The sequence below is a fragment of the Panthera onca genome, chromosome C1 (assembly GCF_046562875.1).
Source record: "Panthera onca isolate mPanOnc1 chromosome C1, mPanOnc1 haplotype 2, whole genome shotgun sequence".
Lineage (NCBI taxonomy): Eukaryota > Metazoa > Chordata > Mammalia > Carnivora > Felidae > Panthera > Panthera onca.
Genome location: NC_138346.1, coordinates 4,569,300 through 4,582,661, shown reverse-complemented (window position 1 = coordinate 4,582,661; position 13,362 = coordinate 4,569,300). Strand labels below are relative to the sequence as shown.

Genomic DNA, 13,362 nt, shown 5'->3' with positions numbered 1-13,362 from the left:
GCGAGGTTCATACTGAAGGCTGCCTCGGGCGTGCCATCCGCGGGCGCCAACGTCCCATGTCTCCAAACGTGGCCATCTTTAAAAACCATTGCCAGTGGAAAAGTCTCTGCCAGACGACTCGATGAAGAGAGAACGTTTTCAGGGGAAAGTTAGATTCCGCTCGGCACAGGACCTGCCGCTCCTTGCAGAAGAAACGGCTGTTTGTCGGACACTCTGCCCCGTAACGGCAGCAGTAGCACCTTCTGCCCGGTCCCAGCGTGGCGCATGGGGCCACTCTGTCTGCCGGGCCTTTAAACGACAGGCAAACGGGACAGGGGAGGCAGAGGAGAAACCAAGGGGGCTGCTGTGGAGCCGTCCAGGCCAGCTTGTCACATACGTGCCCGGGGGAGCCGGGGTGGGGGTGGGGGGGCTGTGCAGGGTGTCGGGGGGCCGAGCACGTTCTCAGTTCACCAGAGCCCAGACTCGGACACTCTGAGGGGGGACGGCAGACCCCGGCGTCCCCTGACCTGATGGGTGACGCCGGCTGCAGAGAAAGTGTCCACATAAAACAGAAAACCGCGTGGTTTGTTTTGTGGCCTACACCTGTCAGGACGATACAGAAGACAATTACAGGCTAATTTTGTTTAGAACCTGGATCTAAAGTCCCAGTTAGCAAACAGGATGTAGCCAGTGCCAGATCAAAAGAGTGGTTCCCTCTGACCAGGGAGGGGTCATCCCAGGAATCTGCGAGAATTTCACATAAAGAGAAGCAGAGCTAAATACAGCAACAGAACACTACAGACCGAAGATTGTTTCCACAGATGCCAAGAAAATGCTCAATAAATTTAATTTACGGCATACGCCTGATGCAGAATACTGTCCACATACCCAGAGAACAGATGCTGTCAGCCCCTCAAGACGCTGAACACCAGAGACCAAAAGTATTTTCAGGAGACATACTAGAAATCTGGAAGGCAGGAGTCAAAAAGGACGAAGCGGAATGAAAAGGTATTAATTAATACAAAAGATTTAAGAAACTGCTTGTAAATGACACAGCTGCAAAATGCAAGGAGGTCGGTAACAAATATAAGAAGTCAACTGGTACAGCAAAGCTTTTTGGCGAAAGCCACAAAAACTAAACGCGGAGAAAAGCAGGAAAAACGAGACCTCGCTCCCAGTACTGATGAAACATCTAAAAATGAATATGGTGGGAGCCCCACAATGTCACTGAAGAAAATTCTGGAACGTTAGCTGCAGAGGATCAGAAGGGGCAGAAGGCAGGAGAGACCGGACGAAAAGAAAGCAGACTCCTGAGACTGACAAGCAGATTTAATATTACCAAGAATTTGGGGATAAGATCCTGGAGGCTCTACAAATGAAGCCAGTTGAGATTTCTAAATGGGGGGGGGGGGGGGGGCGGGGTCATCAATAAAAGATAAGGGGCGCTTATCAGACTTCAAAGCGCTTACCACACCAGTCAGCACCAAGGTTGTGCAACGCTCCGGGGAGGCTGCCTCCGTGGGGTGCAGGTGGGGTGACCTGAATCCCACGAAGACCCAACCTGTTGTGAGCAAGGGACGTGAAGGGGGGACTTCCACTGGGGTAAGACGCCCAGATTAATGGCAGAACACAACTAGAATTTAAGAAAGCCTGGACCCTGCTTTGGGACAGACCCAGCCCGGGGAGGCCTCGCTGCCCTAGCTCACTCACTGGCTTCCATCCAGGGTCAAGGAAGCAGAAACGCCTCCAAGGCCATGGCTGGGCGGACCCATCACTGGAGCTCTGGGCCACAGATTCTCCTTGTGGCTTCAGCCTTTCAAGTCCTGCCTTTTGGGCGGCAGCCTCTTCCTCCCTCACCTGCTGCGTGATCTTGGCTAGAAACACCAGGCAGAGGTCATTGGTTGATGGCAAACATTAAGTAGCCGTGTGAGCAGGCCAACCTCCGCACTGTCAGCCTTTTCTCTGGAGACCGACCTTCGCTTCACTGCCCTCCAGTCTCCCTGCTGTCCTGATGTTCCTCAACGTGTGCCCACTGGTCACAGCCTGGCCGCTCTCTGGACTGCCAGCAGCCCGGCCACGGTGCCTTGGCCAGGCCAGCCTGGAGACCCCCCACGTCCCCTGGAGACCTACCCCGCCTCGCTGCCCCACAGTCCCCGCATCCTTCTGCTGAACCAGTGCCCGGGCAACATCGTGTGAGACAAGGGATGTGGCAAGATGATTTTGTTTTTTAATTCTTTTTTTAATGTGTATTTTTGAGAGTGAGAGACAGAGCACCAGCAAGGGAGGGGCAGAGAGAGAGGAAGACACAGAATCCGAAGCAGGCTCCAGGCTCCGAGCTGTCAGCACAGAGCCCGATGCGGGGCTTGAACTCACGGACCGTGAGATCATGACCTGAGCCAAAGTCGGATGCTCAACCGACTGAGCCACCCAGGCGCCCCAAGATGAATTTTTAAATAACAACATCAGCGAACTACAATTCATGTGCTGTGAATTTATCCCTTAAAAGTGCACACATCAGTGGTTTTTGTGTATTCACAACCAACACCTCTAATTTGAGAGCATTTTTTTTAAGTCTATTTATTTATTTTGAGAGAGACAGAGACAGCGCGAGCAGGGGAGGGGCAGAGAGAGAAAGGGGGGAGGGAGAATCCCGAGCAGGCTCTGCACTGTCAGCACAGAGCCCAACATGGGGCTCGAACCCACGAAGCCGTGAGATCATGACCTGAGCGGAAACCAAGAGTCGGACACTTAAGCGACAGAGCGACCCAGGTGCCCTGAGAACATTTTCATCTCCGAGAGGAACCCCGTACCCACTCGCTGTCACCCCCAGCCCGCCTCCTCCTAGCCCCGGGCAACCATTAATCTAGCTTCGGTCTCTATTCGCCTATGGCGGTGGGCACTTCAGGTAAGGACCCACACAGGAGGGGGCCCTTGCCGACTGGGTCCTTTCACTCAGCACAACGTTTGCCAAGTTCACAGGTGCTTTCACGTGGTATCAAGACCTCCTTCCTGTTTGCCAAATACGTTCCAGGCATACACACACCCCACTCTGCTGGCCCATTCTGCAGGGGAGGGACACAGGGGCTGTTTCTGTCTTTTCATTATTGCGGATGATGCCGCTAAGGGCATTCCTGCACCCGTGTTTGTGTGGACCTGTGTTTTTAGTTTCCTTGGTCATGGCAAGGGGGGTTTTAAAGGTAAAAGCGCCCCATGTTTAGAATCAGAATCTTTCTCCTGGGGTAGCTGGTCTGGGGCTGGTCACTGAACCTCCCAAGTGGCAAATCTGGGTAACAATGCTTCCTCTCTGGATGCCCCCAGGGATTGCTGTGGGACAGGATAACAGATGTGAAAGTGTTCTTGAAAGCTTAACACCCGCCTTGTAAAGAGAAGGTGGCATTTTATCCGTGAGACTGCGTAGAATTTTAAGTACATGACTGGTTTCAGGGTTGAGCGTATGACCAAGAAATATTACAGATCTTGAGGTCAGGAGGATCGTGGGTGGAGAACACGATACGCCAGTTGATAACGAGCAGATTGTTATTTCTAGATTTTGGCAGTTTTTCTGTGACTGGGTGGGTGGGGGAGGGGAAGACTTGACCATTCAGACCTACCGCGTACTTCCATGGAAAATCTAAAGCTTGTAAAATTGGCCGTTCTCCCCCAAATATTTTATTCAGGGTGAGTCTTCAAGTTCTTCTAGCTGTTTGTCCTCTTTCCAGGACATTCCCTCGGCTTTCTTGCTTAAGGGGGGCTCAGCTGTCCTCCCCTGCAGCCTTCACAAAGAGAGGCTCCTCTAACCACAGTGGGGACACAGGGTCAAGGTCCCTGCTCCTCACTGCCACGTCTGGGCCATTCGCCCCGTTCCTCCCACCACCCCACTCCCTAGCTTTGAACCTCATTTCATCAGGTGGTATTACCACGGCCCCTCAGTGTCTCCATCGTCTGTCTGCCACCTACACCATTTTTCCAGGCCCCCACAAGACGCCTGCCCCGAGAACAGCATTTGCGGACAGACTCTACCCTCCTCACTTCCCTGGGATAAGTAACAACGCGTCCCTGGAGGCCAGGACCTTAGGCCACCCGCTGGGGCTCATGCCCCCCCACTAACATCACCCCACTTCTCCCTTCTCCAGGCCCCACAGCCTTTCACCAGCGTATAGCAAAACATTTTTTTAAATGTTTATTTGTTTTTGAGAGAGAGAGAGAGAGAGAGAGAGAGAGAGGCAGGGAATGAGCAGGGGAAGGGCAGAGAGAGAGAGAGGGAGACACAGAACCTGACGCAGGCTCCAGGCTCCTAGCTATCAGTACAGAGCCCGACGCAGGGCTCGAACACACGAACCGCGAGATCATGCCCTGAGCCGAAGTCAGACGCTCAACCACCCCGCCGCCCCTTAAAGCAAAACTCCTTCAAAAAGTTGGCGGTGCTCACTGTCTACAATGTCTCCCCCTCCCACTCCCGGCCACCTCCCTGCCGCATCCCCACTGAGGGTCAAGGGTACCACCTGACCCCCCGCTGCTAAATGGATGGTCCTTTTCGGTTCTCCTCTGACTGTCCTCAGCAGTGTCTGAGTCTGTCACTCCCGGCTCTGGGAGAAACATTACTTCTCGTTCACCTGGATTCCGGGGCCCCGCGAGTTTGCTTCTTCCTCACTGATCACACCTTTGATCCCTTTGCTGGTATCTGGTCCCCAGTCTCTTGCCACCGATGATTCAAAGCTCAAGGCTTCGTCCTCAGACCCCTCTCTCTCTTTGTCTACCCTCATTCCGTGTTAATAAAGCCCATGTACATACCAACACCTGTCGAGCTTCTATTTCACACGCAGACCTCTCTCCTGAACTCGAGGCTTGACCCTCCAATGGCCTACTTGACCTCTGTGTGATGTCCAACTGGCTCTTCAAACTCAACACCTGCACGACAGAGCCCCTGACCTTCCCCACCCGCAACATCTCAGCAGGCCCTTGGCCTCTCTGCTCTAGTTTTCTCACCTAAAAACAGGGTTAGAAATAGCAAGCATTGGGGCGCCTGGGTGGCTCAGTCGGTTGGGCGTCCGACTTCGGCTCAGGTCATGATCTCACCGTCCGTGAGTTCGAGCCCCGCGTCAGGCTCTGTGCTGACAGCTCAGAGCCTGAAGCTGCTCTGGATTCTGTGTCTCCCTCTCTCTCTGACCCTCCCCCATTCATGCTCTGTCTCTCTCTGTCTCAAAAATAAACATTAAAAAAAAAAAAAAAGAAATAGCAAGCATGCACGCTTGAGCGACGATCCCCGGCCTGGCGTCGTGGACGCGCTGTGTATGAACTACTTGTCTATTTGTGCCTGTTTCCTCAGCTGTAAAACGGGAAAAAAACAAAAAACAAAAAACCAACAACAGTAACAAGTCCTACATGGTAGGGGTGTGGTGAACAATGTGGTACCACAAAGCTTCCGTAACTCCTTTCCTGACTTAATATGGGCCCCGCGTGTTTTCACAAAGCAATCCATTTACTACTGAGCAAGGTCAAGGGAAAAGCAGGCCAAGTACCGAACCTACTGAAGGTACTGCTTCCTCGCAAATACAGCGGCGAGGGCTTAGCAGACACGAGCAACGGGCTTGCGGGGGGGCATCTTCATGGGCGGAGAGGGTGGTGGGCCCGGGAGGAGGGACACCTAAGTGGATGGCCTTCCGTGTCCCCAAGAAGCGGACACTCTATACTGGGCCCATGTTTGGTGCAATATAAGAAGGAGGGTGGGAGAGAGAAGAAAAGAAAAAAAGAAAAGAAGCAGAACAAGCTATCCTTCCGTCTGAAGAAGCCCACCCCATGCCTCTAAGCCGGCAGCCCATAACTTACGCGTTCGACATGGCTGGCTACTTTCCCTCTTTCCCTCGCCCGCCTGGAAGCTCTTCCTTGTCCCTCCGAGGGGCGGCCGGCTAGCAGGGGTCGGGACACCGCCAGGGGCGTCCACGGAGAGGTCCTTCCGGAGCAGGGGGGACAGCGATCGGAGAGATCCTCTCACTTTGGGCAGGAAAAGGCGACAACCTGCAGATACGCGCAGGCACCGAGGGGGATTCGAACGTTCCCGTCGCCACCCCGAGGCTCCGGGACCTTACCGTAGCCACTCGACGCGACGCGAGGCGGAACCTAGCAACCGAGACGCTGCGCATGCGCAGTGCCTGCTCACTCCGGCCCGGCGCGCGCCCCGCCCCCTGAGCTCCAGGCGCCTGCGCTGCTGCCTGGTTTCCGTGGCAACCGCGCAGGGGCGCCGAGGGACGCTGGTCCCGCGGAGGGGAGGTGCCGCCCGCTAGGGAGGCGGGGCTCCCGGAGGGCACCGCTGGGGACCTGCCTCCGGGGGCCACCCCGGGTGCCTCCCACCGGCTCGTCGTCCTCCGCGTCGTCTTCCCGCTTTCCTGTTTGCCCCGTTTTCATCCACCTTCAGATATGTGGCCTTGGACCAGGTCCTTGATTGTAGCCTCAGTCTCCCATCTGTAAAATGGGATAACAGCCGTTCATTTGTTCCAACCTTTACTGGGCTTCTCTGGGCCAAGCGCAGACTTAGGTTCTGGGGATACAGGACAAGCAGTCCCGTCCTTCTGGGACGGGATGAAAACGAGGCGAGGAGCTAGTGTGTTGTAAATGGAAAATGCTGTGTGGATGTTAGTTAAGAGCAAGTCGCCATGAGGGTCTGCGTTCATTGCCCTTCTTCCTTCTTCTTTCGGCACTATTGAGATTTATTTGCAAATTCTAGAACCCGCAGTCCATGCAGGAATATATTCAGGACCAACGCGGCGCCGAGAGCCTGGAGAAGATACCCACCTAAAAAATAACAGCCTGAGTCTGGATCACAGAACCTGGCTCCCACCATCGCTAATGAAGGGAACAAAAGAGTCGCATAAATCAGCAAAAGAAAGAAAGAACTAAAAACTCGAGTACAGCTTTGTGCTACAAATGTCAAAAACGGTACTCAGTGAACTAGAAGCCCGCTGCCGATCACGGCATCTGAATCTCATTCCCATTCCGCACAAATCCCTACCAGGGAAGGAAACCAAGTAGACAAAATACCACGAATTTTTGGTGATTCCACCGAGCGGGAGGGTGAGCACAGAAGCAAACCACCAGGGAAACGCAGGGGAGACAAAACTATTGTGAATAGAAAGCGGCCCCTGCTGCCCCAGGACCCGACCAGAGCTGGGAAAAAGCACTAGGGCTTGCCACTTTCTAGGCCTTTGCACCGAGTTGAGGCAGAGATTCAAAGTCCAAGGACATTTTTGTCACAGGGACTGGGTAGGCTTCTAACAAGGGTGGGGGCAGGAGTTTAGCAGAGTCTCACTCTTGCACACAGCCAGGGGGCCAGCCCTAGTCCTCACTGTATATACATACAGGTCATGGAAACATGGGTAAAAATGCAATCTTCCAGCTCTCAAACTCGTTCAGGTACAGTGAGAAAGCAGCCGAGGAAAATCCGTTCACATATTTGAACAAATAGAAGGTTTTACAAAGAGCAATCCATTTTAACATGAACAAGACGGAAGCAGTAAGTCCACTACCCAAGCTGAAGGCTTTCGTAACAGGGGAAGCAATAAAAAAAGAATTACAGTGTGGGCGAGACAGATGAAGAACCTAGCCCGGAAGAAAATGTAAGCAAAGAGAAGAAAATTCGTCACATGTGTCCCAGGTTCTAGAACAAATTAATATGACCATTAGCTGAAGAGAATAAGGGCTGAAAGAAATGATGAAATGGCACAATGAGAAGAGAAGGATTCTACAGCTAAGGCAACGAAATGAAAATCAGAAACACCCACCAGAGAAACCAAATTTGAAAGACCAAGAAATAGACTGGGCGGCGTGTCCGTCCTCTGGAGTAACACTCAGCCACACGAAGGCATGAGTGGCCAACACCCGCAGCCACGTGGAGGAACCCTGAAGACCTCAGGCGAAGGGAGACAGGCCGGGTACCAAAGGACAGATCCTGCGTGGCGTCCCTTCGCATGACATCCCTATTGTGGCAAATTTACAGAGACAGAGGTAGGTTCGAGGTGAGCAGGGGCCGGGGGAGGGAGGGCGTGGGGGTGTCAGTGCCTAATGGGTGTGGAGCTTCCGGTGGGGGTGATGGGAAATCTTGGAAATAGTGCCGATGGCCCCGCGGCATTGTGGACATGGTCCATGGCATCCAACCGCACGCTTAAAACGGCAAGTTTTATGTCACTTGTACACGAATTAGGACCTGGGCGTTTTGAGCAGGTGGCCGAGAGCAGAGGAGACCATGTACTGAGACCAAGTACTGAGAAAGTGTCATTCACAGGAGGCGTGGTGTGGCGTGGAGGGAAAATCAGAGATGACCCTGAAGGCCCAGTGCCGGTGATGGGCAGGGAGGCCGGGCTGCTGGCAGAATGGGAGGCGGCTTTGGGCTGCTTCACGTGGGGGGGCACCTGCAAGACGGGAGCAGAGGGCACCGAGACACCATGAGCTGCAGCAGCCAAGGGTGACCGCTGGCACGGCTTAGTGAGGAAGACGAGGCAGGACAGCAGCCCCAGAGGGGCCACCGGGACGTGCAGGCTTGTTGTCCCGGGTCCCGGGACCCTCCTGGGTCCAGTTCCAGATTTCCTGAAAGTCCCCCGGCCGCCCCGCCTGGGGATGCTGCTCATCACACCCCCCACGTCCTCAGAGCGTGGTGTGGCTCCTTGAGTGGTTTTATGCTGCCGTGTGCTGATAGCTGTCGTTTCCTCACGGGCTCAGGTAGAGGAGTCCCCCAACGATGCGTTTACGCGGGGTGCGACTTCAAGGCTGGGGGACAGGAAGCGCCGGCCTCTGGGTCAGCTCCCGTAGGTGTCTGGGGAGACCCGCGGGTCCGCAGGCGGCGAAGGCAGGACAGATAAGGATGGAAAGGTGTAAGGTTCAAAGTGCATTGGAAGGACTTCTCTCAAATGTAAGACACGTTTCCTAGGCTTCTAAGCATAAAATGTCATTCCTCCTAAGAGGCGTATTTTAACCTGTCAGATGCCAAGCCCTCTGCCGTGACATGCCCCCTTTTACGTCTGATGTTATGTCTGCACAAAAGCTAACGGGTGGCACAGGGACCCTTTTACGTTTGCATACAGAACTGGAAGGGAACAGAGTACTCATTTCTTCCGATCATGGTTCTGAAAGTAAATGTTGGCAGACCCCTGGTGTCCCAAGACCCGCCATTTACACTCTTGACTCCTCCTGACCAACGTCCGATGTCAGCGACATGTTACAACTTATAACAGGGGCAATTCTCCTTACCTCAAAGGATTATTGTAAGAATTCAATGAATAATGGATGCAGGGCACTTGGCGCACGTTAGGACCCACCTGCTGTTACGTGGCAGCTAATCCCTTAAGCTGCTGGGGTTGCCAAGGTGTCCGCTCAAAATCCACATCTCAATTAGCAGCATTCCTGATTTGGGGGTTTGCGGTGATCGTGGGAGGAATCCCAGATGTCGAGGATCTGGTGCATGCAGGTTTTTCCGTGGGGTGCGCGTAGCAGAGATATTGGCTTAATACCAGTGATAGGTACACACTCGACCCTGCAGCTGAAATCTACGTGCCTGAACAGCAGAGCATTTAGTTGTGAAACTTGGCTTCTCTCCAGTCTATCACAATAACATATCAAAGGATATCGGACTGGAAATGAGTCTTATTTGATGAATTTTGTTGAGCATATGCTAGGAAACAGATTTAAAATGGATATTAGTAATCCGAGCGTTATGGTCTGGATGGAATTCAGACTAATGATACAAACAGCAAAGTTATTTTACGTCAAATAAGCATCACTTCCCCTGGGAAATGAGTGTGTGTGTGTGTGTGTGTGTGTGTGTGTGTGCTTCTTATAAGCTGCTGTGTTATCTATAAATAAAACTGTCCAGCGTGAGAAAAAAATGAAAAGGAACTAGCCAAAGACAGGATGTTTTTTATTATTATTATTGTTATTATCCTGGTTTTTTTTTTCCCACAAACATTGAGGCAGCTTTTGTAACCCAGGTGCAAAGGAGGTCACTCCTCATTGTTTTAACACCTGCTGTCTTTTAAAATGAACATGATTCCCACAAGCCATTGATAAATTCAGTCTTAAAACTGCCTCAGAAATGACTGATCCTACTTCCGAATAACTAGCACGTGCCCGTCCAATTTGCTTTGTTTTGTTGTGTTTCTGTTTGACTCTCAAACCGTTTCCCTCCTCTTGTGTGATTTTCACAATGCTCCTAGCAAAACAATAGCTCTTGATACCCAGGGTAGAAAGCTAATTGCAATTAAAAGCCGCATGGCGCATAAAACAAAAGCGATAACATTAATGAGAGGTGTTTCGAGACTTAAATTGCCAGGGGCCCTGAGTGCATCAGTAAGATGCAGTTTAACAGCAGAGAAAATACTTAATCTGCTCATTTATCGTAGTCCATGGCCGGACTTAATAGGAATAGAATCTCTGTTTAAAGAAATCAGGCAGAAGCCTAGTGAGACATTCACGTGCACGTTCGAACCCCGTCTGTCTTCCAGCCGTTTCTCTGCTGCTCCTTTGTTTATCCCTGCTCCCTACAAATGCCACACCTCTGAGAAGCGGTGCTGCCCTGTAGCAGGGCAGGGTGCCAGGGACCTCACGGCACTCGGCATGGGCTCGTCGCAGACCCCACGGGGCGTCTTCCTGGTTCAAATACCCAGTGCAGCCTGTTGATGCTGGGCTGAGCCTTAAGCGGTAAAGCCATCCTGGTCACGTGCCTGCCTCCTGTCTTCCCAGCGGGTTGCTGACTTCTGCGTTTCTACGCTGTGGATACGATTGCAGACTTTTTAGTTGTCTGACACACGAAATGCAGATGAACATAGTAAGAGCTATGTTGATGGGCCCCCCGGGTGGTTCCGTCGGTGAAGCGTCCGACTTCTGCTCAGGTCACGATCTCGCGGTTCCGAGGTTCGAGCCCGGCGTCGGGCTCTGCGCTGAGAGCGCAGAGCCTGCTTGGGATCCCCTCTCTCCCTCTCTCTCTGCCCCTGCCCTGCTCACGAGCTTGTTCTCTCTCTCTCTCAAAATAAATAGATAAACTTAAAATAAAATTACCTTTTATTACAGTCAATGCAGAAGAGGACGCAGCTCTCCAGCCTACTGCTCGAGGAGTTTTCCCAGTCTGCAAACACTCATAAGTACATTGACCGAGACACAGACGAGCAGGATCCCCCAAGTGCTCTGTGCCCTTCCTAATCGCATCCTGTGTCGTTTCCCCACAGGCAAGCATTACCTGACTGACCCCAATGAGTACTTCTCCCTTATAAAGGAAGACTTTGTGAAGTTCTCCTGAGGAAGAGAGAGAGAGAGGAGAGGGAGAGGGAGAGGGAGAGCGAGATCTCCAGTTTTCCGAGTGGCAGTTTTTGTTGTTCCACACGCTTACCAACACTTGGAATTTCCTGTCTTTTTTCTTTGAAATCGTGGTGTCGTCATCTCCTTGTGTTTGTGATTGGCATTTCTCGGATGGGTCACGGTGCCGAGAACCTTCTCACGTGCCCGTCTGGCCCTTTGGATATCCTCTGTTGTGTTTTCGTGAAGCACCCGTGGAAATCACTGAGCAAACTTTCACTAGAATTCCTGTCTTTTCCTTACCCACTTTTAGAAGATATTTGCACATTCTGACATCAGCCCACGTTTAATATATTTATTGAGAATAGCTCCTGTCACCACACGGTTTGCTTTTTCTCTCTCTTAATGATGTCTTCTGGTGAATAGCATCTCCTAATTTTAATAAAGCCTAACATATCCATCCGTTTCTCTATGATTAGTGATTTTTTTGTGTTCTGTTTAAGAACTTGTTTTTGCCTACTTCAAGGTGATGAAATATTCCTCTGTGTTTCTGTGTTGTCTTCCCGAAGCTGTACTGTCTTACTTTTCACATTTAGATCTATAATTTATGTAGAATTAGTGTTTTGGGGCGCCTGGGTAGCTCAGTCGGTTGATTAAGCATCCGAGTGCAGCTCAGGTCATGATCTCACGGTTCGTGGGTTTGAGCCCCGTGTCAGGATCTGTGCCCGGAACCCGGAGCCCGCTTCGGATTCTGTGTCTCCCTCTCTCTGCCCCTCCCACACTCATGCTCTATCTCTGTCTCTGTCTCAAAAATGATACAATATATCATTAAGAAATTTAAAAAAAGAATTAGTTTTTCCATGAAGTGTGAAATAGAGATTAAATCTTGTTTTTTTTTTTCCCTGTAGGAACTTCCAAATCTACCAGCCCTGTTCACAAGAAGACCACCTTTCCCCCTGCTCTTCTGTGGTACCTTTCTCATGAATCCAGTGTCTGGATAAGCATGGGTGTCTTTCTGAAAGGGTGTTGAACTTTGCTGATGTTTTTGGAGTCTTTGATAGGATCATATGATTTTCCCCTTTATTCTGTTAATGTAGGGAAGTACATTGTTTGATTTTTGAATGCATAGCTGGGAGAAACCCCACCTGATGGGTTGTCCTTATCATGCACCTGCTACACTTTATATATAAGATATTGTTGAGGAGGTTTGCACCTGCATTCATGAAGGATAGGAGTCTGTGATTTTCTTTGACAGCCGTGTGAGATTTTGCTCTCATGGTAATGTTAGCTTCATAAAATAAGTTGGGGAATGTTCCCTTTTTTTCCTGTATTTTTTTAAAAGTTTGCATAGGGTGGTTGTTATTTCTTTCTGAAAGGTTTGCTGGACATGATCTGGACCCGAGGTTGTCTTTGTGAGAAGGTTTTTAAAATTAAGAACTCAATGTCTCTAATAGATATAGTGCTATCTGGGTTTTCCATTTCTTCTTAGTTTTGGAAGCTGTGTGGTTCAGGCTACCTGATCATTTTATGTAACTTGTGGAACTTATGATAGTAAGTTGGTTGTGATATTCCTTTACCATCCTTTTAATACCTGTGTGATTGGTGATGATATTTCTTTTGCCATTCATAATAGTTTCAGTTTATGTTTTCTCTTTTTCCCTGATGAGTCTTGCTAGGGGTTATCATTTTTATTAATACAGCCAAAGAAGCAAACTTTGGTTTTAATAATTATCTATATACTAAATATAATATAATATAATATAATATAATATAATATAATATAATATAATATATATATCTTTATTATTTGTTTTCTATATTAGCTTTATATTGCTGCATAACAGATTATCCTGACCTAGTGGCTTAGAACAGTATACATTTGTTGTCTCAGCATCTGTGTGGATATAAAATCTGCTCACAGCACAGTGGTGCCTCTAGCCATAGGCTCCTCACAGGCTATACTCAGGGGGGAAGCTGTGATGTGGTCTCATCTGAAGGCTCAGCCGTGGGGGAGTTGGCGTCCAGCTTACTTAGGACTTTGTTGGCAGGACCAAATGCAGGACCAAATTTGTCCTGAGCTGTTGGACTGGAGAATTCCATTCTGGGTTG

The 13,362-nt window shown here is 50.5% G+C and overlaps 1 protein-coding gene and 1 long non-coding RNA gene across 2 annotated transcripts in view; one reads left to right on the top strand and one right to left on the bottom strand.

Moving 5' to 3' along the window:
• The window catches only part of DRC11 (dynein regulatory complex subunit 11), a 153,925-nt gene extending 147,835 nt beyond the window's left edge, over window positions 1–6,090 (bottom strand). The window contains exon 1 of the mRNA XM_078450742.2: window positions 5,806–6,090. Coding sequence (XP_078306868.2) covers window positions 5,806–5,816 — 11 coding nt within the window. The 5' untranslated portion in view covers window positions 5,817–6,090. The remainder of the gene's footprint in view (window positions 1–5,805) is intronic.
• Window positions 6,091–6,234: 144 nt separating this feature from the next.
• Window positions 6,235–11,713, top strand: LOC132673302 (uncharacterized). Its single transcript, XR_009607971.3, has 2 exons — window positions 6,235–7,977; window positions 11,032–11,713. It is a non-coding gene; the product is annotated as an uncharacterized LOC132673302 (long non-coding RNA).
• The last annotated feature ends 1,649 nt before the right edge of the window (window positions 11,714–13,362 follow it).